The 26,694-nt window shown below is 41.2% G+C and overlaps 1 protein-coding gene across 1 annotated transcript in view; it reads left to right on the top strand.

The window, feature by feature from the left end:
- Positions 1 to 26,694, top strand: part of LOC135211139 (UV excision repair protein RAD23 homolog B-like) — a 109,391-nt gene that overhangs the window by 27,453 nt on the left and 55,244 nt on the right. Inside the window, exons 2-4 of the mRNA XM_064244296.1 lie at positions 2,875 to 2,953; positions 7,774 to 7,967; positions 24,261 to 24,385. Coding sequence (XP_064100366.1) covers positions 2,875 to 2,953; positions 7,774 to 7,967; positions 24,261 to 24,385 — 398 coding nt within the window. The remainder of the gene's footprint in view (positions 1 to 2,874; positions 2,954 to 7,773; positions 7,968 to 24,260; positions 24,386 to 26,694) is intronic.

Here is a 26,694-nt window from a genome sequence, read left to right as displayed (position 1 = left end):
AGCAATTCGTTTCTCTAGGGATTTTGCACTTCAGACCCCTACAGTTCTTCCTGACGAGGAACTGGAACCGAAGATCTCAGGGTCTAGACTTTGTGTTCAAGATTTCGCAAGTGGTAAAGGAGGATCTCCGTTGGTGGCTAGACCCTCTCCTGTTCAAGGAAGGCGTTTCCTTGCACATTCAGAACCCCAGCCTAGTGTTATATGCAGACGCATCGGACATAGGTTGGGGAGCTACTCTCAGGTCGAGAGAAGTGTCAGGCACCTGGATGGGGGATCAGGTGTCCTGGCACATCAACAGGAAAGAGCTGACGGCGATTTGGTTCGCTCTCAAAGCCTTTGAACCCCTCGTAAAGGAAACGTCAGTTCAGATCAACTCTGACAACACCACAGCCCTGGCTTACATTTGGAAACAGGGGGGGACTCGCTCTTTCTCCCTGTACGAGACAGCGAGATCGCTCCTCCTGTGGTCGAAGGAAAGGAAGATAAGTCTCCTCACCAGGTTCGTACAGGGAGAAAGAAATGTCAGAGCGGATCTGCTAAGCAGAAGGAATCAAGTCCTTCCCTCAGAGTGGACTCTGCACTCGGATGTATGCCAGGAGCTGTGGAAGATGTGGGGCAGGCCCCATCTCGATCTCTTTGCGACCTCCAGGAATGCGAGGATAGATCTATACTGCTCCCCTATTGCAGACCCGAGAGCAGTGTCAATAGATGCATTCCTGATGGATTGGAAAAACCTAGATCTTTCTGCGTTCCCGCCTTTCAAGATTCTAGGGGAAACGCTAAGGAAGTTCGCAGCTTCAGAAGGAGCGAGGATGACCTTGATAGCTCCGTTCTGGCCCGCCCACGACTGGTTCACAGAGGTACTGGAATGGTTGGTGGATGTTCCAAGATCCCTACCACTAAGAGTCGATCTGCTCAAACCCCACTTCGACAGGTTTCACAAGAACCTCCCCGCTCTCAGTCTGACTGGATTCAGACTATCAAGAGTCTCGTCAGAGCTAAGGGCTTTTCGGTAAAGTCTGCAAGGGCTATTGCCAATGCACGTAGACCTTCCACCACCAGGGTCTACCAGTCGAAGTGGGATGTTTTTCGACGTTGGTGCAGGACTCATAAAGTTTCCTCCTCCAGTACCTCTGTGACTCAGATAGCAGATTTTCTTCTCTTCCTGAGAGAAAAATGCGGGTTAGTAGTCTCTACCATCAAGGGCTACTGGAGCATGCTTTCTTCAGTTTTTCGTCACAGAGGATTAAACATATCTGAAGATAAGGACCTCTGTGATTTAATCAAGTCGTTTGAGACGGTTAAAAGAACCTCTTGCTTAGTCCCTAGCTGGAATCTAGATGTCGTACTGCTCTTCCTGAGGTCCTCAAGATTCGAACCTCCCCATACAGCTTCGTTCAGAGACCTCTCGATGAAGACTCTTTTTCTCTGTGCGTTAGCTTCAGCGAAGAGAGTCAGCGAGCTGCAAGCTCTAGAAGGTGAGGTAGGTTTCCAAGGAGGCTCCGCTGTTTGCTCTTTTCTTCCGTCTTTCCTGGCCAAGAATGAAAACCCATCTCCACTGTGACCCAGGAGCTTCGAAATTAAAAGCTTATCCTCCTTAGTTGGGACAGAAGAGGAGAGAACTGTTTGCCCGGTGAGAAGCCTTAAATTTGATCTTCAGAGGAAGAGAAGACTTGGGGCTAATGCAAGCAATCTCTGGTGCTCGGTAAGGGACCCCAGTAGGCCCTTATCTAAAAATGCCCTCTCATTCTTTATCAGGAATGTTATTAGAGAAGCCCACACATTGTGCAATCAGGAACAGTTTAGACTTCTGAAAGTCAAGGCGCACGAAGTAAGGGCCATCGCGACGTCTTTGGCTTTCAAGAAGAATATGTCATTGCAAAACCTCATGAAGGCCACTTTTTGGAGGTGTGAATCAGTCTTCTCCAATCACTACCTAAAAGACGTAACGATTACGTATGAAAAGTGCTTTGGGCGGATTCAGTGCTGGGGCAGGGAGCTGAAACACATCCTTTTTAATCTTTTTCCCTGTTAGTTTTTGGTATTGAGTTTTTTGGTTGTATGAAGGAGGTTGCAGGAGGCAGCTCCTTCTTTCGTATACTAATATTTGCAATTGGTTAGGTGATCGGTTGTGCTTGAGGCTCCTTGCATTTGGTAGTGATAGGCTCTGTCATGTAAGCGGGTTGATCACCATTGACCAGACCCTGTTTGGATTCTGCCAAGTAAGTGGACTCAGTTCCCATTGGTAGACCCAAAGAGTTCTTCAGCTATAGGTCACGCCCTCGCTGTAACTCTTTAGGCAACGCAGACTAATAGACAGTAGCTATGAAGTCTTCTGCCTAAATCAGGTAAGAACCAAGGGTATATTTTTATACCTTTAACATGTGTTGTCCCCACTTTCTAGGTGAGTGTATGTCTCTTTCCCTCCACCAAGGGTGTCAATCAGCTAAGTATATATCTGGCAGGGAAGTTCATGTACAAAAATGATATTGTTAGTATACAATAAAGTTTTGTACATACTTACCTGGCAGATTTATACGATTGATGGCCCTCCCAGCCTCCCCTCAGGAGACAGGTGGAAGAGAAAATCTGACAAGAAAGGGGGATTGGTTCTTACACCCGCCACCCAGTGGCGGGTAAGGTAGATCTCCTGACCTACCTGTAGCGTGTGCCGCGAGTTTTGAATTTTCTGTCGTGACGTCAGAGACGTAAGCTAAGTACGTATATATCTGCCAGGTAAGTATGTACAAAACTTTATTGTATACTAACAATATCATTTTAACCACGAAGACGTGATGGGTAGCTTGTTTGTATCATGGAAAGTGTCCTTAACTGAAAAGGATGTTCTCAAGTGGCAACCAAATTATTTTTCAGGTAAAAGCTCTGAAAGAGAAGGTTGAAAAAGAGAAAGGTGGTGACTACCCAGCTGTAGGACAAAAACTTATATATGCAGGTAAGTGTTCAAACTAAAGCTCTCCTTGCAAATAAGATTCCACAGAAATTGTCATTAATATGGTTTTGATTTAGTCAATTAAGGGATTAAAAACTGAATTAGTGTGAATTTAGTATATCATTTTAATTATAGTCTTGCCACCACAAGAAGAGCTCTCTGGCTTGGCGTTTAAAGATCTGCCCTGTTGCCAATTTTACAAAAACAACAACTGACCCGTGTATGACAGACCTTTGAATGTCTTTGAGACAAACCCCGTGGCTATAATTATAAGATTATAGGGGCTTTTCATTCCCAGGTACTTTAATCTCCTTCCTATTCGGCCCTGCTCTTCTTCTGCTCTCTCTCTTCTCCTCATCTCTCTCTCTCTCTCTCTCTCGGTCTCTCGTCTCTCTCTCTCTCTCTCTCTCGTTCTCTCGTCTTCTTATCTTCTCTTCTCCTCTCTCTCTTCTCTCTCTCTCTAGATCTTACAGCAGTTTAGTGAGAGCTTTTTTATAGGATAACATAGGCCCTCCATTTGCCTTTCTAGAAAATACCTATTTATGTATTTTGTATATGATTCTCGGCTGTGAAGAAAATGTCTACCCAAACCCAAGGCTGTGATATGACTAGGAATGACTTGTAAGTTGGTTTCAAAGTCACTCCACACTGCAATCAGTCCAAAACTTTTCCATATCGTATTCAAGCAATATGCAGTCATTGTTTCCTATCTATTACTTTGTCTGTATATGATTGTTTATCTCGCTCATCAAACTTACTCTGTTATACTTTACTTCAAATTTTCTTACTCACCAATTTATTCTATACCTACGATATTAAGAAATCAAGATATTTGTAGAAAGGAGAACTGCCTCCAGACATGTACAGCGACCACTGAAAGTGCCTTCTGGAGAGAATCTAAGTGGTTTATCCGTGGATTTAAATGCACATGGAACTGTTTGAAATAGTGGCAACAGCACCAAAATGAGATGCCATGTTTATAGAAAATCTGACTTTGTTTCTTGTTATTGCATAAAAAAACATTATCAGTTGTGAGCTAATGTGTTTGATTTAGAATTCTGCGTAATGGATAAGATGATATTTGAGGTCTGTAATGGCAGAAATGGTTTTCTCTCTTCTGTTCTAAATTTGGCAGAAATGACGAGATTAAACACATGTGGGAGGACCCAAACAGCCCTGCCAGAGAGCTCTGGTCATTTTAGAAATACTATAGTAATTTGAAGTTAGCATATCATTTCAAGGTTGAAACTATTCGTATGTGTGGATGAATTTTCACTCGGTTGCATTATAAACAAGGTTTATTTTTTGTAGACATAAAAAGTACATTTAAAGCTACTATCAAAGGAGCCATTGAAGTAGCTTATGTCTAAGGAACCATTCAAGCTACTACTAGCAAAGCAACCTTGACTTTTATTACTGGAAAACCATAAAAGATTAAATTACAGTCATTTTAAAGTAAAGAATCATTCAAACAATTCCTATAGTGTACAATGGTTATGTTGCTCATCAAAGTGAACATGTAAGAAGCAAACTGCCAAGTTAGTTGAACATGTAAGAAGCAAACTGCCAATTTAGATATCTAGAAATTTTGAGTTATTTTAATAGTGGATCTCTGTAGGCATTTAATATTAAACATGTATGGTGTTATCATGTACATTTTTATATTAGATATTTATAGTTGTGCACATAGTTTTTTACAAGTAGCTAGAAGCAATAGAGGAATTCCATTTTGTATTTCAATTCTTTAGTAGAATGCTGGTTTGTTCCTACATGATACACAAACCCTCGATCCTTTACATTAGGAATTATTTTACTGCGAAGCTGGAACACAGCTGGTAAATTCTTGAACAAAGTGATTTGGCAGTAACTACTGTCTGGTAAGTGGGTAGACCCACCTGCCCGGACGTAAACACTCCACTTTTCTTTCAGCCATCTTCCATTGAAGACATTTGTTTGTGACAATTCCCTGTTGTTTATATATTATATATACATATACATACATACATACATACATACATACATACATACATAGTACATACATACATACAGTAGGGCCTTGATAATCGTGGGGGGATAGGGCCCAGAACCCCCTGTGACAAGTAAATACACTTGTTATCTTTGTACCCCCTAAAAAATTGTTTAAAACTGCCTACTTCAATAGTTAACCCACCCAAGACCCCTATCCCAGTGTTTATAACTGCCAACTTTAGTTCAAACACCAATTGTGTCTTCAACTATCACCTTAAACTAAATTCAAGACAGTTTCAAAGTTATTTTACAACATTAGCCTTAGAAATATATGTAGCATACATACTACTGTACATATGTAGCCTACTATCCTATGGATTACAGCTAGAAGCCTACATATGCATGTGCTATTACGTACTCACGTGGGCCTCTTTTCTTTTACAAGGAAAGTGGGGGAGAGAGGTAAGGTAAATATCAAAATTATGTAAACATAAGGGTACTCACCAATGATCTATGTTGATAAAGATGGCGATGATTTTACAGTGCAATTTGTCTTTCCTTCTTCACGACACATGTTAATATATTACACGTAATAAGCTTCATCTGCCGTTTAGGCTTCTTTCCCATAAGAGTAAAAGAATCAGGGCTTTTGGATGCTACACAATTAACTCGTTTATATGGGTGCAATTTAAAGAACGCGGCGAACACCAACATAAACAAAATGTGGGTAGGCCAGTGTTGCCAAGTGCTACAAAATTCACATTATACACAACAATGCCACCCAGCCAATTTCAACCGATTGCTCTCTTTTTCGATTCAAACATGCCTCTAACATACATAGTGTACTTGTACATTACGTTATATAATTCCTAATCATTTCAAAACCTATTCTGTTCAATTCCTGAAAATGGTTTTGCAAGATTTTGTTCTGTTTTCTTACATGATATATCAAACATAGTAGAATAAAAGAAATATTCAACTTAACATTACAAAGATTTGATGTCAAAATATGTATGCTAGATGTATTTGAAAACAAATACAATTTTTCCTGCCAGATACTAGATTGAAAATTTTCTTGCTAATTACCTCTCGAATTTGAAAGCTAGCATTAAAAATGCAAAATTGGTAACACTGGACTCGACAGATCCACGCATCGTACAACTACGCAACTGTACACAGTTCTGTGAAGATGGTTTTAGTAGTACAGATGATAGTTATTGTATCATTAAAAAATATCAAAATAAACTTAAGTTGCAAAGCTGATTCTGTCATGTTTTTCTAAATGCGTAGCCTAAAAGGAAAACTTTACTGTATTTTGTTTCATCGCTGCCACAAACCCTTAACAATGCAGTGTACATGTGATCATTCTAAACTATTATTTAGTACCAAAATAACGATGATATTTTGTATTGAAAATGAATGTTACTTATATTCCAAACATTATTACTACCATGACTAGTACTATTAAAATTTCGAAAGATAATCTTGCTGTGAACGCTACCATAATTTGATTTTCATGTACGTACGTACATTTTGTCAGCTGGCTGGCCTCGCATAGATAAAAGTTGATTTCACTGATATGGAATTACTTCAATAGCCTTTTTACTATGAAGATATGGCGATAATATATAAGGTAAAAAATGGTTTTACGTATTTTGTTTATGCTTCGTCACCAACAGCAAACATCAATATGATAATCTATGAAAATTATTGTTCATGTGACTGCATTATTCGGAGAAGTTATATATGTATAGTACTACCAAAATAATAATGAAGTTTGAATTGATTTTAGCCTTAATGTTATCACTACAGTAATTACACTACTACTATTAAAAATTCTAAAAGGTTATTGAACAATAAAGGTCGCTGTGAACGCAACTGTATAATACTACATTTTTGTGACTTTGTTTACATTTTGTGGCTGGCCACTTGGAGTGCAAGTTGAGTGCAGTGATGTGGAATTCTTCCTTGAATAAGCTATTTATTATGAAGATATGCCTATAATATATAAGATGAGAATGGTTTTATTACCTTTATTGTCAGTTAATATCATAATGTGAATCTGTTCATGTATGTTGGTGGTTATCGCACTGCAACTAGGCTTAGCCTACCAATGAACGTTATACATATACCTTGGATAGGCTATTTATTATGAAGATATGCCAATAATATATAAGGTGAGAATGGTTTTATTACCTTTATTGTCAGTTAATATTACAATGTGAGTCTTTTCATGTATGTGGGTGGTTATCAGCCCGCGGTGTTTGGAATTTTTTAATCACTGTAGTTTAAAGATCTATAGTGATAATTTTATTTATAAAAGTAAGTGTCTTTGTTTAAAGTTGGATGTGCAGAATGTTTACTTATATTTACTATGAGCTTAGGAAGACTTTCAACTTGACCTTATGGAACATGGATGAATATGCACCTGGAACTGATGCAATGTATATCTGAATTACAAATAATATAATAATTATAATGGAATTTTGCATTTCATTATACTGACAGGCTGGAGTTGGTGTTTGTAGCACTTTGTACATGTGCACCATTTCTTGTATCTCCTGACTGACCTTTAGCATATTTTAGAAGCTTATTTGAAGAACTTCCCTTGTCTGAATGTTATTGGAAATGAGTTCTCACATTCGTTTACTTACATAAAATTCCTTCCACTATGTTCATTAAAAGGGAAAATTTTGTTATCTTTTTACAATTTAACCTTTTTTTAAATCTAGATAAAATGTGCTGTCACATTTCCCCCCCCTTTGAATAGGGGAGGGTGGTCCTTTACATTATTTTCATATGTGACTTTACAATACTTTTTAAGCCACTGACTTTTTTTGTGTGTACGTTCGCAGGGAAAATTTTACAAGATGATACGACGTTAGAATCCTATAATATTGATGACAAGAAGTTTTTAGTCATCATGGTTACAAAACCCAAACCTGTGCCGCCTCCCTCCACTCCTTCTGATCCTACAGCCCCTGCCGAGTCAGAGGAAGCTTCCGCCTCAGCAACTGCAACCACACCAGCCACCACCAACACATCACAGGTATAAAAGAAAAAGAATTGGACACATATAAAGGTATCTTGGTAATACAGTACCCTATATTGCGCGGGGATGTTGTTATCACGAACCCACAGAAGTTAGCTATAATCTGCAAATACTTAAAACCCCTTTAAAATCCCTAAATACTTAAAACCCCTCTAAAAAGGCTTAGAACTACCTATTTTGATAGTTTTAAAAAAAAAAAAATACTTTTAAAAAGATTTATACCAGTGTTTTAATAGTTTTGTCCCAAAAGTGCATTTATTCATGAAAATATAGTACATAATTAGTGAATCTCTCTCTGTGAAAAATACTCCAGTAGGCAAATTTTCTGCGAATGACGTTTATATGTTCCATGGAGAAATCCAAGAATAGGTGGTTCCACGAATTGTAAGACTGCGAATACAGGGTTGACTGCATATTTGTTTTTTGATTTAGTAAGATAATTGAGCAAAGCTTATAAAATACTAAGCAAAGAAAATAATGAGGATTGAGAAAGAAAAGAATTGAAATGCATGTAAGATATTGTTTAGATACTATGAACAATATATCTTTTGGAAATGAGTAAGGCCATTTATGTGATTAATGGGGTTCTGATTAACAGAATATGTAGGTAGTTTGGCCTTATCCATATTTAACATACTTATTTCATCACATCTTTATTAACTAAGATTCTAGTGACATGTATATTCTATCCTTAAAGAAGATTCCAATGCCAATGACATGGGGTGATTTCATCCTTTTTAACAGATAAGAAGTAATAGATTGTAAATGTTACAATGTCAAGTAGCAGTGTGATATTGTCTTGGGTTGGAATAATTGACTCACCAGTGCAACTTAGGGGCTGCTTTAGGGCTGGTGATTTTTTTTTATTTAAAAGAAAATTGATTTATTTGATGTTTTTTTAGATATTTGATTTTTTATTTATATTTGTTTTTTTTATTTGTTAAGATGTTTTTCAATCCGTTTTTGCCTCCAAAATGTATTTGTTTTGACACGTTATACAAACCATCGGTCCTTTACAAAAGGAATTATTATTCAGCACCAGCTAGACTGGTCGTAAGATTTACCGACAAGGTAGTTTGGCAGTAACTGCTAGTCCGGTGGTTGGGGGTCCCGCCCGACTGGAGGTAAACATACCACTTTGCTTTCGACTGCCGTTGGGTGAAGACGTGTGCTCGCCTCTGCCTGCCTCCGTCGTGAGATTGTTTCAAGCCTACTTACTTTTCAACCTGTTTCTTAGAATACTAGTGTGAAGTGAATGTAAGTACTCTTATTGTTATTTATTTATTATTTGTGGAATTACATCGCTGTATTGAACATGCAGTCCCACGAATCGGAGAAGTCCTCGTGCCCCCCATCCAACTAGAGACTGTACCCTGGAGTGGGAGGCCGTAAGTGTGGGGCTTTCAGGTCCAGCGATGTGGACCCTCATCCATTGTGTACTAGGTACCGAGGGCGTGAATGCTCTCGGTCCTTAACCTGTGATATTTGTGTCTTGGTCGGAGGAGCAGTGGGAGCGTCGGCTCCTGCGTATGGCGCTCTCCCCTTCGAGGGACGTTTCCCCCTCCGCCTCTTCACTCGATTTGTCGAGTGCAGAGGAAGGAGGGCGACACCCCGACCTGGAGTTGTATTCGGGGACTTCTGTCCGCGCAGGGTGGGATCCTTCCCCCGCTGAGCGAACAGGAACCCCCTCCCCCCCAACCCGACTGTTGCTTCCTCAGGTGTGTCTGCCTTTGTGGGTGGGGATCTTCAGTAGGTGTGGTGCTCGCTGAGCCTTCCGGGCACTCCGAGTATTCAGGGGCTTATCCATCATCTTGCTGCAGCCCCGGCCACTCACGGGATGGAGATGAGGACGACTAAGAGTGTGTCGACACCGGGCTATGCTGCTGCTCCTCACCTAGTTTACCACGGTCACCCCCTCGGCTGCGGTACAAGCTCCGTTGCTGTATGTGTTCTAGAAGGAGCTGGTTCCACCTCCACCTGGTTTTGCTGTCCTCGCTCCTCCCCCTGACTTCGAGTGCCTGAAGAGCTCACCCATGGATCGCCCTTGTTGCCCCTGTTCATGCCTGTGGAAGTGCTGGTGTTCCTGCAGGTCCTTCTGGCCAGGTGGAGTTGGGCCTTGTTGCCACCGCAACTGCCCCAGCTCCAGCCTGGATGGGAGACCTGTCCGCTGTCCTGAGGAAGTAGGCAAAGAAGAGGAGGAAGGTGTTGTCGTCTTCATCCTCTGCCGCCTCTTCCCCTTTGACTTCCATCGCTAAATTTGCACTTTTTATAACTCCATATTTTCAGAAGAGTGGCAGGCAGCGGCTTACAATAATGAACATGAAAAAACATCGTATTTGATAACGTGAAGGGCAGTTTCAAAAGCTGCCTTAGTATCATATTTATGTGTAGAAATAAAAATACCTTTACGTAATACATTTTCATACACATTTTAAACATAAAAAGCATGAACATTTATAAATCGACACATATAAAGATAAATTTCCACTTAATTAACTATATTTTTGGCATAGAACAGCATCAGAGGCATATATTTTACCCTAATACCTATGTAATAACTCTCAATACAATTTTTTAATATCATTTGCATAACCTTTTTAGGCTGAACGGTATTTCTACAAATGTATGAACTTGTTAGACATAACGGCGCTGTTGACCGAAAATTGTGCCGTAAAAATACCTTAAAATGCTCTATTTTTTTAATGAATATTTTTGACGACAACTGTAAAACCGATTCGCCATTGAGCGATTGCGCCGTTAACCGCGGGCCGCTTGTACAATGTTTTTTCTTGAAATAGCTATCAGAATTTACCTTCGGTCCGTTGAGCTGAAGGCTGTTTTTCATTGACTTATTGTAATACCAGAGGAAGATTATTGTTGTTAAAGACAGTAATCAGAACTCCCATATATGATATGCTTATAAATTATACTTAGTAAGTAAGAGAATTATTAAATAACAGAATTGTAAGAAAAATGAAACATACATACATAGTTCAAAGATTCATAACATATCTTGAACAGTAGTATATATAACAGAGAGTAACTTAAGTTTTGCATATCAGTATAACCAGTGTTTTCACTCTTTAAATGGCCATGACTTTAGCAAGCTAAAGTAAGATTGAAGTATATGTTAACCCTTAAACGCCGAATGGACGTATTAAATGTCGAGTCAAAATGTCTCCCATATGCCGAATGGACGTACCATACGTCGACTCAAAAAAGTTTTATTTTAAATTCGCGGAAAAATACTTATAGGCTTACCAGCCAAAAACTTTTGAATCACGCGCCTTGGGGGATGCTGGGAGTTCACGGATCAAGGCGTTGTTTTGTTTACAATCGTTACGCAGGCGCGAATTTCTTTCTTATCGCACTAAAAAGTACAGTGACATCTCAAAAATTATTTTGTCACTTTGACATAATTTTTGCACACCGTTTTAAATTATCCGTTACATGAAGTATTATATATGAAAATGTGCGCAATTTCATTTAAATTACAACAAAAAATACTCATGATTGTAGCTTTTATCAGTTTTGAAATATTTCCATATAAATAACGATAAGTGCCAAAATTTCAACCTTCGGTCAACTTTGACTCTACCGAAATGGTCGAAAAACGCAATTGTAAGCTAAAACGCTTATATTCTAGTAATATTCAACTACAGTAGTACCTCGAGATACGAAATTAATTCGTCCGAGGCGGCCTTCTTATAATGAGTTTTTCGTATCTGGAACACATTTTACATGTAAAATGGCTAATCCGTTCCAAGCCCTCCAAAAACACCCCCATTAAATTTCATGATAAAGCTAAATTGACCTATAAACAATGAAATACTACAACATTTGGACCATTCAATACCTAAATTAAGAATAAAAATCCAAACCTGTAAATAAAGTGTATATTAGTGTACAAGAAATATTATTACTGTAACGTAAAATGTGGAAGCTTACTTTCGAGTGAGGCTATCTCCGAAAGTGGCGGCAGAGAGGAGGAGGAGGACAAACGGCAGATACGTACACTTAACTTTACGAAACACATAAAAAAATGTCAAAAAACAAACTAAACTTTAAAAACACATTAACAAAACTGTAACACTTTACAAAAAACTTAAAATAAAATTTATTTTGTCTTTTTTATTTTACATTTCGTTTTACTTTTATATAGTTTACGTAATTTCAATTTCTTCACCACCGAATGGATGCCAGTCCGTTTACGGAATTTTTCGAACCACCCATGAGAAGCCTTGAACTCTGGGGTTGCCGTTGATGTCCCCCCTCTCCGCCGTCGTCTTTGGCTTGGGCAATCAATCGCCGAAATAGCGCTGGGCCTTCTGGCAGATTGCCGTCTCGGTTATTGTATCGCCATCGATTCTTGTCCTCGATCCATACAAGAAGCAGCCTTTCCATTTCATTATGCACATGGCTCCTCTTGTTGGATAAAATAGTGACGCCCTTGGAAGGTGTAGCTGCTTTGATGGCTTCCTTCTGCTTAAGGATGGTGCCTATCGTTGACGGATTTCGGCCGTATTCCTTAGCGATCACTCAACCGCAAGCCAGCTTCATACTTTTTTATTATCTCCATTTTTGTCTCCATAGAAAGCATTCTCTTCTTTCTGTGAACTTCAGCAACTTTCTTGGGACCCATGACTCTATGTACTGTACGGAATTAAGTTACGTTCTCACAACACGATAAAGTAGCACAACACGACAATATGTACGTACTGCAACGAAATCACTAACGAATTTACGTTACTAAACGAAATTGTTGGAGCGAACGAATGCCGATTGCGTACGGTAAAGTTTCGGGTGCGAAGTGGCCGAGGTAAAGCATGCCAACACGTAGTACGTATGTATGAAGATGCATGATGGGAGGGATGCTGTCCAATTACAGAGAAAGGATTCATGGCTTGGCTAGCATCAGTAACCAATGGGAGAGCAGGAGGATGGTGGCGAGTCTACTATAACTAAGATGGCGGCGTGCGGCGCGAGTTTCAAAATTGTTATTGGGCGAATCTCGGACTTTCAGAAACCTTTCGTATCTTGAAAACTTTTCGTATGTAGAGCAGTAAAATTTTTCGTCTTTGCTTTCGTAACTTGGATTTTTCGTAAGTTGAGCCTTTTGTATCTCAAGGTACTACTGTATTTACCTTCATTTTGCAACAAATTGGAAGTCTCTAGCACAATATTTCGATTTATGGTGAATTTATGAAAAAACTTTTTCCTTACGTCCGCGCAGTAACTCTTCCGAAAAAAATCATACATGCGATTGTGGTAATGTTTGCACCATTTTAAAATTAGCCGTTACATAAAGTTTTATATATGGAAATGTGCGCAATTTCATGCACAATAGTACAACTAAAAACAACCCATGGTTGTAGCTTTTATCAGTTTTGAAATATTTTCATATAAAAAATGATGTGACAAATTTTAACCTTCGGTCAATTTTGACTCTACCGAAATGGTCGAAAAACGCAATTGTAAGCTAAAACTCTTATATTTTAGTAATATTCAATCATTTACCTTCATTTTGTAACAAATTGGAAGTCTCTAGCACAATATTTCGATTTATGGTGAATTTATGAAAAAATAACATTTTCCTTACGTCCGCGCGGTAACTCTTCCGAAAAAATCATACGTGCGATTGTGGTAATGTTTGCATCATTTTAAATTAGCCTTTACATAAAGTTTTATATATGAAAATGGGGTTCAATTTCATGTAGAATACAACAAAAATAATTGAAGGTTGTAGCTTTTCTCATTTTTGAAATATTTGCATATAAATCACGATAAATAGAAAAAAACCACGTTCGGTCAACTTTGACTCTACCGAAATGGCCGAAAAACGCAATTGTAAGCTAAAACTCTTATATTTTAGTAATATTCAATCATTTACCTTCATTTTGCAACAAATTGGAAGTCTCTAGCACAATATTTCAATTTATGGTGAATTTATGAAAAAAACTTTCCTTCCTTCCGCGCTCGGATTCTCGGCCATAATCTCCGAAATGCGTACATCTCATTCTTGGATAAATTTGCTCCGTTTTCATATTAGGCATTTCATAGAGTTTTATATATGAAAATGTGCGCAATTTCATGTAGAATAAAAGGAAAAATATTTGAAGGTTGTAGCTTTTCTAATTTCCAAAATGCATACAAAAATTTTATTTAATAAAAAAATTTTGACATTTGGTCAACTTTAACTCTTCCGAAATGGTTGAAAACTGCAATTGTAAGCTAAAACTCTTACAGTATCGTAATATTCCATCATTTAACTTCATCTTGAAACAAATTCGAAGTATCTATAACAATATTTAGATTTATGGTGAATTTAAAAAAAATATATTTTTTTACGTGTGCGCGTTACGAATTCATGCATCATTTTGTGATAATATTTTCTCTGTGTTGCTTTTATCGTTTTACAATGTGTTATATACCAAAATGATCGCAATTTAGTGTACATTACAACGAAAAAAAAAGTAACTTGTTACCTTTAACCGTTTAGCGCACAGCGCGATTTGAATACAATTATATATGAAATTTCGTTTTTGCGCTATCATATATCGCATTATTTATTTATGATAATGATAATTTTTTTCATTTCTGATGGTTGCATAATAAAATTCAGCCAATGACAAAAAAAGGAGCTAAAAATGAACTCTTAATCTGGAAAACTAAGCGCGCTGTGTTTTTTTGAAAAAAATATTTTTTCCGCTTCCGCGCTCACTCCGAAACACCTCCGGCACACGGGAGACAATTTTTTTTTTACCGCTTCGGCGTTTAAGGGTTAAAAAGGGTTTGCTACTGGTAAATTTTTTCATAGCACGAATATTGTAATTGAATAACAGTAGTCCCTTGTTCATCTGTTTTCACCATATCTGGAAGTTATTATTATCGAGAGGGTCCCCAGCACTACGGCATATGTTACAGATGGTAACAGTGTGCAAAATGTTTTTCAGATTTTGAAGAATGATCTTTTTTCTTATTTGTAATATCATTATTGTGTAGATTTTATTATTAAATTTTTTTGCTATTTATGATGTCATGGTTGTGCCCATTTTCACTAGTAGTAACTGTGCAACAAAATATTGTTCCATGTTTCTAATGTTTCCTATCGTGGTGTTTAGTTTTCCTATTCTGAGATTAAAAAATAAATATTTTACTATAAGCCAATATCAAATTCTGTGAAAGTCTTGAAATATTGCACTGCTGTAGTCCCATCCATTTTTGTTTTAAAAACTGTTGGTCAAGAATAGTCTTGACAAAATACAAGCTACATGAATTGGTAATCATGTAAGATATACAGTTCTTTAGTATGTCAACTTCAGGAAATCTTATTAAATATTAAAATAAATTAACTAGAAAAAAAGCAAAACAATATTTTGAAAAGTGAACTGACAAAGCTACAGTAGTCAGTATGTTGTATCTGCTGAAGCCATGCTACTTCGCTATTTATAGGAAAATAGGATTATTGGAGGGAAGGGAAGAATATGTTAATGACTTTCTTTCAAAAAATTATTTGCTAAAAAGTTTAATTTTCCTAAATTTAATGCATCACGAATACAGTATTAGTATTTAATTTGGTCCAAATATAGTTTTGTGTTTTTTTCTGTATTCCAAAGTCATTTGATTTTGTACTTTGCTCAAAATGACACCAAAACTAATATTTTATTGAGAATTAATTTCTCTAGTGTATAGATAAGTTTGAACAGGTTGGATTTTACTACAAATTACTTTTGGGTTTTCCAGAAATTTTTGAAAGATGAGAAACTTCCTAGTCACAGGTACATGGTGATTATGATTAGTAAACATAATAAAAATTCTAAATTCATGTTTTCCCCTTCAAGAGGGAAAATAGACCAGAACATTTTTATTTGGACACGTACACATGTTTATTGTTTCATCACCCCCAGGATTAGGGTAGATGTAGTACTTCTTGTTTTGTCCATGAAATTTTCATTATATTCTTTTATAATCTGCTGCAAGTTAGTACTTTGTGTTATTATCTTTGAGATTGTCCATTTTGTTTCCGATACGTAATACAAACCCTCGGTCCTTTAACAATAGGAAGGTAACTAGCGGCAGCTGGGACGGTCGTAAGCTTCGAACAAGGGGAGAACGGTAGTTAACTTGCTTGTCCGATCGTGCGCGCGCGCCGCGCCCGCCCCAGAGAGTGAAGAATCACTTTGCTTTCGGCCGCGGGTGTGAAGGACGTGTTCGTCATCGCTCTCTGCCCGCTTCATCGTCGTATGCTTTGTTTATATTGTGTTTTCTACTAATGGTTTGTTTGACTTGAAAATGAAACTGTAAGTACACTGTTTTCATTTTCATTACTTAATTATGAATCAACATGGAGCTATCGCCGTAGAGACGGCGATTTCCGCTCTTTTCATGAATTGAAACCCTTGAATTATGTCTCGGTGACGAGCAGGGCGGGCGCACTCGCGCCGAGTCATGTATTTTGGGCGAAAGTGTGTAATTGAAAGATGTAAGTACTCTTTTTCATTATATTTTTGCCCTGTGCGTTCGTTGCCAAGAGCTTGATTGCGTTCGGCACGAGCCTCTTATTTTGTATGAATAGAATGCAATGAAAGTGGATTCGCAATGCAGTTTTCTTTTCATTTTCATTTATTAATTGCATCAAATTTAATTTGGATCAATTTCCGCTCTTACCCGGGAATTAATCCTTACGATTATTGCTTGTGAAAAGTGAAAATAGCAAGTGCAGTATTGTTCATTTTCAATATATATTTATGATAGCATCATATTATTATGGATCAAGTTTCCGCTCTTACCCGGGAATTGATCTTTCCCCCTTTAAGTTCTATGAAGTGAATCGCAAGTGCAGTATTCTGTTTCATTTTCATATTACTTTTCACTGCTGTGCGGGGGTAGGGAAGCGAAGGTCTGCCAGGAAGTCGTCGGAAAGCTCTCCGCGACTCACTTGGTATCCGATTCTTCGTCTTCTTTCTGCCCCCCCGCTCAGCTTCCTCGTATTTTGTTTTTCAGGTCTTCCTTCCGTTCGGGGTGGGGCATGTCTCCCCCCCTGTGCGTGAGGAACCCTCTTACTAATCTGTCTGTGCTACCGCAGGTGCTACATCCGTGGGAGACGACCTTGGACAGGTATGGGCCACTGCGGCTGTAGGGCGTGCCTAGCATCCACGATCTGCTGCAGCGTCTAGCGAGGTCTGGGGCGGTGACCTTGGAGTGGTCTCCACTACAACCTTCACGGCCGCTTATGCTGCTTCCCCCCCCCCGCTGGTCTACACTCCCCATGCTGTGTCGGTGACGCCGTCTGCCGCTTCTAGGGCGGGTCGCCGCCGTACCGAGGAGGGGTATGCCGCCGCCGCCTGTGTTTTCTTTTCTTCGTGTTGCCTGCCCCAGACTTCCGCTGTTCCAGCAGCTCGCCCCTGGACCGGCCGCCAGTACCAGGTTCCCGCTGGCTGCCGATGATTCTACAGGCGATGGCTAGGCCTGCCGTACCTGTCGCTGATGTGGTTCCCGCTACTGGCTTGGCTGTCCCTTCTGTGTTTACCGCTGCCGCTGTTCCTGCCGCTCCTGAGCTGGTTGCTGTTCCTGTCGCTCCTGGTTCCTGGCCTGTCCATGCCTGGTCCTGCCCATGGTGTGTCTTCCCCAGTCCCAGGTCCTTCCGGACAGGTGCAGTCGGGCTGTGTTGCTTCGGCAATAGGCCCGACTCTGGCCTGGATGGAGGACCTGACGACTGTCCTGCGTGAGCTGACGAAGAAGAGGAAGGTGTCATCTTCGTCTTCGTCTGTTGCTGCCTCTTCCCCTTCGACTTCTAAGGCCCATAAGCCGAAGAAGAAGAAGGCCAGCGGCCGCTCTCGCAGCGACCAGCTGGTAACCGGGTTTTTGTTATATTCCCCCTAAGAAGACTCCTTCGGGAACTTCGAAGGGCTCGTCACACTCCGGTGTGACGGGGGGGTTCTTCTGCTGGTCCTCCTGTTCCTTCGGGAACGGGGCCCGTCTCCCCTTCTGAGAAGAAGAAGAAGACGGGACCAAGGGTGTGCTGGCTACCGCTGGTACACCCTTGCCTGGTCTTGGCAGCTCTGCTGCTAAGCCAGGTACCGGCTCGGTTTCTCGTCCGCGAGAAGTTCCGAGTGTACGTTCTCCTTCGGGTGACCGTGCAGCCAAACAAAGTTAAGACGCCTGAGTTCGCTCAGCGTCATGACCGAGGCACGGAGCAGAAGACTGTCAGAGCCGCTCAGGTGACTCTCGCCAGGCCAGCCGCCGCTCTCCGTAGCGACCAGCCGGTACCTCGGGTGGACGTGACGGTCTCTGACCGGCCACGGGTTGAGGCTGGGAAGAGGTCCCCCAGGTCCCCTCGACTGACGGTACCAGCCTCGGCTGGTAACAGCGGTTTGACGTGCCGCGAGGACGCTCACCCCGGTTCTACACCGCGAAAGTGGGATCTGCTGCAGGTCACCCTGACCGCCGCTCCCACAGGGACCGGGCGGATACGGTGACCAGCAGCAGCTCGTCTGACGCACGGGACCGGGGTCGACGTGCTCAGTCGAGCCGCTCGCCACAGGTGAACGGCACGGCCAGGCCTGCAGATCGATCCCCACCGCGGGTTGGTGATCGGCTGCAGCCCCCACGTACGCTGGTCCTGCCAGCGAGCGGGGGGGGGGGTGGGGGGGGGGGGCGTCAGGTCTGTCTCTCCACTACCTTCAACTTCCTCGGGCTACACCGGGAAGAGCGAGGTAGCTAGGAGTGATCGTGAGAGGTGCGCCGCTCACGATCCCTTCACGACGCCGCACGGGCCAGGTATGGTCTTAGGACCAACCAGGACGTACGCGCAAGTGATTGGAGGCGGCCGTCAGTGGGGGGAGGGGGTAGCGTCAGTTCTGTCTCTCCGATACCTTCAACTTCCTCGGCATACGCCAGGAAGAGCGAGGTATATCGTGAGAGATGCGCCGCTCACGATCCCGTCACGACGCCGCACGTGCCAGGTATGGTCTTAGGACCACCAGGACGTACGCGCAAGTGATTGGAGGCAACCGTCAGGGATCTGTTTGCTGGTCCTTCTTCTGAAGGAGGAGGGTCCTGGGAGCCTGCTCTTGTTGGAGGGACTGGATGGTCCTACTCCTCAAGACGCTGTAACTTCCGAGATTCAGAGTAACTTTGCTCCCAGGTTATTGCACTGATTCGTCAGCACAAACGACCTGGGGGAAGGATCGCCGCTCCCACCAGCAGAAGCCCATGTCTCTGCTCGAGTCGTTTTGGGGCCCGAGAGGGAACCCAAACCGACGGTGGGTTTTGCCGCGATCGGAGCTTGCCGATTCTGTCTTGAACCAGAGTCTCTCGTCTCCGGACAAGAAGGCTCTCTCAGTCTGGCCGGTCGATCAAGCTACTTCCACCTCCTCTACTGCGACAGCGGCGTTTCTACGTGTCTTCGGACACCGTATTTAAATACTCCTTCGGTCCTCCTGAGAGGTTTCGACCTCGACAAGGACTGGAATGAGTCGGAGGACGGTATCGGCTCTCTCCTGTCAAGGATGTTGATCAGCCCCACCCAGACGACGTTCACAGTGGCGGCAGACCCTTACCTACAGTGAGAGTTCGTAACCCTCCTCGGGAAAATGTTTTCTCCTGACGATACGTTTTCCCAGACTCTGAGAGGCCATCGCCGCAAGGCGATGGCTGCTCCTACTCTTCTCCAACTGCTAGTTCCACTGGGAAGGCGAGCGAGTATCCAATTCCTCCCCCATTCCCTCTCTCCTTACGGCTACGAGGGAAAGGGGAGGGATCCTACAGAGATTTCTCTGTAGGATTCCACGTTGGGGACTGCGCTACCGGGGGGGGGACCTTCGGGTCCTACCTGACGTAAGCCCCGGTCGTTGAGGAGGGTTCCTGCCCCATTCTCGATTTCTACGGGAATCGAGAAGGACCACCAGCCGATATCGTTGACGAATTCGGTGGGGGTTTCGCAGAATGCTTAGAATTCTACGGAATTTCTAGCGCATTCAGAGTGTTAGAGTTTCTTACGATCTCCAAACACTTAGGCGAGACCACGGTCCAAAGTGAGCGAGACGGGAATCCCCGATATGTTACACGATAATCGGGAACCTCGCCTATGCTCGAATTCCTGGAATTTCTAGCTATTAGGAAGAAGAATGCTGCTGAAAGAAGACTATCTCACAGTAGGCGACCAACCTGGAATAGAGAAGAACGGACGGGAAATATCCAGTTTGGCTTGAACTATCGTCTTAAGTATTGCTGTTCACCATTGAAGCTTTCCTTCGAGGAAGACTTCTTCACTCTCTTTGATAGAGACCGAAGGTGGTCGATCTCCAATCCTTATTTTGTTTTCTTGAAGGAAAGAATTTAGGATGGAGATCGTTGTTCAGAATCCTACAAATATACTACGTATATTAACCTCGCGACATGATTCTGCTAAGCAGTTGAATGGTCCGAGGGGTAGGCGCATATCCTGGTTATTCTACGGATTGCGACTTAGACGAAAAGTATTCTAATTGAACTACAACTCGGGTTGCCTGCAACCTCCCAGGAGTTTCCAGTTTCAATTTTATATACTTATGGTGTTGTCACAACAACACCATTTAAGCTTTTATATTTACCGAAATTCGTTTCGCATAAATATAATTGCTCGAGCATATCTTTTTATGCTCGGTGTTCTAGCCGAACGCATTCCTTCGTGGAAAGGATTACTTGGCAACTCAGGATGACGAGTCAGCGACAGCTACTGCGTATTGAATTGCCCGAGGCATTTCAGTACCAGCTGCCGCTTTGAGTTGGACGGTTGGTTATGTCTTTCTCACCTGCTTTGATTGAATACCAACCGTATCTCTGCCCAACAATCACGGACTTAAGTGTCTGATTAATGGGGATTCTCGCATACATGAATGACCATCTACTGCTGTGACGCTAGTATTCATCGTCTTCGGTATTGCGAGAATTTTAAACAGAGATATCTATTCGACTCTCATCTTTCTGTTTACCGCACGGTAACAGAATTCTGTAATAGTCTCTTGCTGCATCGTATATCAATATGCGAATGGATTTTTGCGGAATCTGAGTTTGTCCTCAAAATATCTTGTATTCGGAGGTGTGCAATTGTTCATTGTTCCCCCCGGATTAGCAGATGTATTGAAAGACATCGCCTACTCCCACACCTGCCAGATTCTACTTCCAAACGTTCAGCCCATGAGGAGCAGTTCTTCAGGCGGGCACGGAATCCCCTGTGTTTCATTACTGAAGAAATCCCCGCTTTCATTGCACACCCCGGACAGCAATGAAATGGCGGTTAGCGTTTTCAGTCATTTGTAAGCACAGGTTTAGAATCTTGAGATTCCTTCTCTCGATTCAGCTGGAAGACGTAGGTTTGCATTCATTGCCTACCTTCGTCTTCAACGTCACATAGTGTTGTTTCTCCTTAAGCCGAGATTCAACGTCTATGAGATTTTCTTGCCATCAGGGACCTCGGTCTTTTGAAGGCAATTGACTTTCGCCTTTTGAGTTTATGCATTAGAGAATCATCGCCGCGCCGTCCGGCATCGGTGACTAACAACATTTTTATTTTATTTGTTTGGTCTCTCAGCATAACTCTTTAAAGGGCGAAGGTCACGTGACTTACCCGGATGCTTGGACAACTTGCCTCTACTGATTCCGAACCAGTCAGTCGGCAGCTGTCAGATGCGCCCGAGTCAGTTACGAACTATGCTGTGGACTTAGTTCGGTTGTTCCAGAGCAATCATTACTTCGTCTCTTAATAGCTTGTCAGTATGAGTACTGTACATAACCAAAGTCGAGAAGAGGGATAGGTCATATGACTATCCCTTCTTTTCGTCTTAGGTAACTGCATGACTTCTCTTGAGAAGTCAAGCACAAAGGGATGGGGATTTGTGACGCTCGATTTCGTACGATCTTCGTAGCGAAGACTCAGAACCTTCGGTAACTGACGATTGGTTCGAGTCCTTCACAATACCCTCCCTAATGGACTTCACCGCCTCCGATACGAAGGCTATGCTGCTTTGTCCTGTGAAGGCGCGACGGAGCTGTCTGAAGAAACTCGACACCCAGGATGAGTGTGGACGCCTCTTCATCATTCTCTCGCGTTCCGCAAGAACTTCTCCGTGGCGCAGGTAATGAAGGCAGGCGCCTGGTCCAACCGGACCGCATGCACCTCCTTCTACCTTCGGGATATTGCCCACAGTTCCTTGGATCTTTTTCCTTGGGAACCGTGGTAGTTGCTCAACACGTTGTGTAGTTAACCCAGACCCTCGCAGGCTGAACAGCATCGAGTCCTGGTGTGACCGTAAGAATGGATGAGGAATGAGAGTGTGACTGGCTCCTCTTCCCATTTTTTTTTCTTCCCTCTACCTCTGGGTAGAGGGACACGGTCGTCACCCTGCTGGGTAAGGACGAGATGCAGGTGAGCTACTCAATAGAACACCATCCTATCCCTTTCAGTAGGGATAGGAGTAAATATCCAACCACTTCCTCCAACAAGGGGGAGGAAGTGGATGCCAGATTGAGACAAACCCATCATTTTATGATTGTGTCTTGCAAACAGAAACAAGTTCTTGCTTGCTGGTACGAAGAGATACGCTTGCCTCTCTCTTAGTACTTGGCCCAGAGGTCTGACCATTGATTCCTGCGGTGCACACCCCGATCAATCGGACAGAGGTTTGGATCCCTCCCTTGCTCTTACAACCAGGGAGGCACTCCAGGGTTGGACGAACACCAGTCTGTTCACCAAAAAGACTCAGATTCCTCCCACCAAGAAGTGAGTCTTCCTATTGTTAAAGGACCGAGGGTTTGTATTACGTATCGGGGAACAAATGACAATTTGTCGAAAATTGCATTTTTCCTAACTATACAAACCTGAGGTCCTTTACATATAGTCCCACCTCATGCCACCCTCACTCTGCAACTTTTTGCATGGGCCTAAAGCAAAGTGATTCTTCACCTCTCGGGCGCGGCGGGCGCGCGCACGATCGGACAAGCAGTTAACTACCGTTCTCCCCTTGTTCGAAGCTTACGACCGTCCAGCTGCCGCTAGTTACCTTCCTATTGTTAAAGGACCTTCAGGTTTGTCTAGTAGGAAAATGCAATTTCGACAAATTGTCATATTAGGTAAGTGACATTTAATAGGTTTTAAAAGACAGTTGGACATTTTGTTTTGCATAGAGCATTTGATTAAAGAACTATACGTTAAGTTATTCTCCATGGCATTTTGCTTTTGATATGATCGTAAAGTAAAAATCAAAGCTGTAAATCATATATAAATTGGCCTTTGTGTTTGGTCTAATTAATTTTTTCTTTGCTTATGGCAATATCATTTGAATTTTCTTGTTACTAGTTAAGTGGTCTGGTAAAACTAAGATATACTTAAGTACAGGCAGTCTTTGGTTATCGGGGGGTGGGGGGTTTCCGTTCTCAGCAGGGTGCCGATAACAAAAAAACCAACCCCACTAGCTGAAAAAAACTCGGCGATTTATTGTTGCTGATAACCGGTTAATGGCCCCTCTGTTAGGTACATTATTGGCGCCATAAACTCTGTGCTTATGGCATCATAAATCGCTGATTTTATGGCACTAGACAAGCCCCTTAAAGCCAGATTGCCATTAACAGAGTCCACTGATAACCAGGGAGTGCCTGTATATGAATAGTTTGGGACATCATGTATGCAGTTTTTTTCACAATAATTAATCATTAAAAAAATTAAAAATATTTTTCAGAATAGAACATCCATGTCGATAGAATTTGTTGTTCAGTGTAGATTGTAAAGTAGTAATAACTTTGATAATATCACAGTCTCGTCATGAGGAAAATTTCATAAATGAAAATAGAAGAAATCACTTCCTGTCCTACAAAACTGCTTCATGTCAAGATTTACAATATAAGAAATTCTAGCTTTTCTCTTCTAAGGCTTTATATTAAAATTTGATTTATGCACATCCCTGTTTCTTAGTTCAGAATATTTTAAGTCATCTACTATAATGAACACCAATTCTGCTGTAGCAAGGTTGCCATATGTGATACAGTGAAATGTAAACAGTTTCCAACTGCTGATGCCATGTGCCAACAGCACCCCATCACATTATATCTGTAGGCTATGATCAGCAAAGAGCAGGTCTTCCTCTGTCGCCTGTCATGTTTCTACTGGCAGCAAAATAATTTACAGCTAATTCTTGTCTTCAAATCAAGGTCCTTTTTAAGTAAGAGGTTTTATACTTTTCTATATTTTTTTTATGTCTATTATCATTTGAATTTGAAGCTTTCTTAAAAAATTTTTTTTATATATAATTGCAGAGCACTAGTAATCCACCTTCAGAGGCTGCTGCTGCTGGTGCTCCAACTGTTACTAGTATAACGACGAGTAGTACATCAACACCTTCAACACAGTCCGCACCAAGCTCACAGGCTGCCTCAGCGGGGTGAGTATTTAAGGAATTTTCAAGTTTTCAGAGCATTCTGCTGCAGTATGCCAAGGCATTGCTACGGGTACCTGGAGTATCCAGTTCCCACCCGCCAAGGTGTTCCTGTCTTTAGCATTTCCTCTTTCACCCTTGCTATGTTTGAGTTTCTACCCCTCATTTAACCCCTTCTTTACCGGGTGGGTGGGTGAGCAGAAAATTGTTTAAAACATTTTAGTGTTCGTCTGCCCCCCTGAAAAAAAAACTCAATTCTCTCGGTAGTGGATAGTGATCGGGAGTTTGGAGGGGTGGCCCATCGTAAAAAATATTTGCCAAAAATACACTAATCAAGACAGGGGCTAATTGAAAAAATTATCAGGTATTATTAGCACTATAATAACGCATATTCTCTGTTAGTTTTATCATCCTACAGGGAAAATAAATGATTTTATGAAAAAAAATGTGAAACTCAGTGTCCCTTGTACAAGGGACACTGGTGGTCGATGAGAAAACTTACGGTCTTGAATAGAAATTCGGTCTTACAGAATGTTGGTATATTGCACCTGGAACATGCCACTAAGTAAAGGATTATCAAAATAGAACAATAAATAAGCACGTAATAACAAAAAAAAAGAGCAAAAACTAAAGCGAAAGCCCCGCCAATAAATATGGAAATCGCAAATTTTATAGTATATCTTTCAAAATTGGGGCGATGTCATTTTCTACGTTTTCTAAGATTAGTTTCATCACAGAAAACAACTTTAGGGGCATTAGGGGTATCTAAACTAATTTTTCAAGTTTCTTGTCCTCAGAAAAAAATTGCTTTTTTGCTTTTTCTCTGGTTTGGTTTTTTTATATATAAAGTTACTATAAGGCTTTATTTCTACCTTCATTTATCTGGTGTTCATATCTTTTATTTGTAAAATGTAATAAGTGAATATATAAATAAATACAGTAAATGATGATACAACTGGTTTTTTACTTGGGTAGAAGTTATTACATGTTTACGCTTGTCTGGTTTTTGTGATTTTTTGTTGAGACGCAGTTCATCTGTCACCTACACACTACTATAAGCAGTAATAATACTATTTTTTGGGTTCATTCATACGTCTGGCATCGTGTCATACTGTTATTTTGCTCCAAACTCTTCAAACCGAAATTACAGAATGATTGGAAGTCCCTATCTGAAAAGAGGAGTTTTGGTGGTACTATGCGTACCACCTTTATGCACCCGGTGCGGTATAGTAGACTTCAATGGTGGTACCCACCTACCTCCAAACAAACTTTCGGTAATGAAGAGGTTAAGGAAACAGAATTTGGCTGAGCGAGAGTACTTGAAGAATAGGACTTACACATAGTTTTAAGAAAGAAGAAATTGCGGATTTCATTTTCTTGCATCTTTTCAATACTTGCATCCACTTTTTAGTGGTACGATTTACCTCCGTTCCCATTTCCTTTCTTCCACATTGCTGTCCAACAACTACTACGGCTCCCTCTTTTTCACTGTTTTAAGCGCTGCGTGACTGAAAATTCCCCCATGCTTGGCTTATAGCCTGATTTGCTTAACTCAAACCAACTTTCCAGACTCTCTTCCTTCAACTACCCAGTTAGTAATAAAGGTTATATTCTAGTACTTTGTGAAAATGTTACTTTTATCTTGACTATTGAGCCCCTCTGCGATTTGCCATTGCCTACTAACAGTTAGTTTTTCGTGTGAATGTCCAAATATAATTTATAACAAATTTTGAGGTCTGGAAACAATTTATGTCAGGAGCTTATTATAAAGTTTTTATTGTGTAATTTAATGACTTTGAAATATTGATAAGACAAATACTCCTGGTCAGCCCTGTGAGAGCTAAATAAATTAGTGTAATTTTGTTGTTGAAAAAAAACTTGTCATTATTAACAAATAAATAGTTTTACTGCCAAGTAGTCTGTTAAGTATGCTCTAATTGTTGTACCTGCCTGTTCCTTCCACTTCAAAAATATTCAAGAGTCTAATGCATAGCTTTTAATTGCTTGCTTGCTTAAGGAGATTGGCTGGCTGAGCAAAAACATGAAATTGAAAAAATTCATATAGACAAAGTGTTTTATCACTTTAAGGTAGTTTCATCATACTAATGTTTTTTTTATTTTTCTTTTCAAAAATGCAACTTTGTTCATATGCAGAACAAACCTTCGGTCTTAACAATAGGATAATCTAGTGCGGGCTGGAAACCGGTTAAAAACAATCAAATATGGTGAAGCAAGGAATCCGTGTCATCTTGCAACCCATACATATACGAGGTGGAAGCTGGTCACCAACCAAGCTTGGGACCTCCTGACACATC

This window comes from Macrobrachium nipponense, chromosome 4, assembly GCF_015104395.2.
Source record: "Macrobrachium nipponense isolate FS-2020 chromosome 4, ASM1510439v2, whole genome shotgun sequence".
Taxonomy (NCBI): domain Eukaryota; kingdom Metazoa; phylum Arthropoda; class Malacostraca; order Decapoda; family Palaemonidae; genus Macrobrachium; species Macrobrachium nipponense.
Note: the sequence above shows the minus strand (reverse complement) of the source record. Positions and strands in the feature narration are given on the sequence as shown.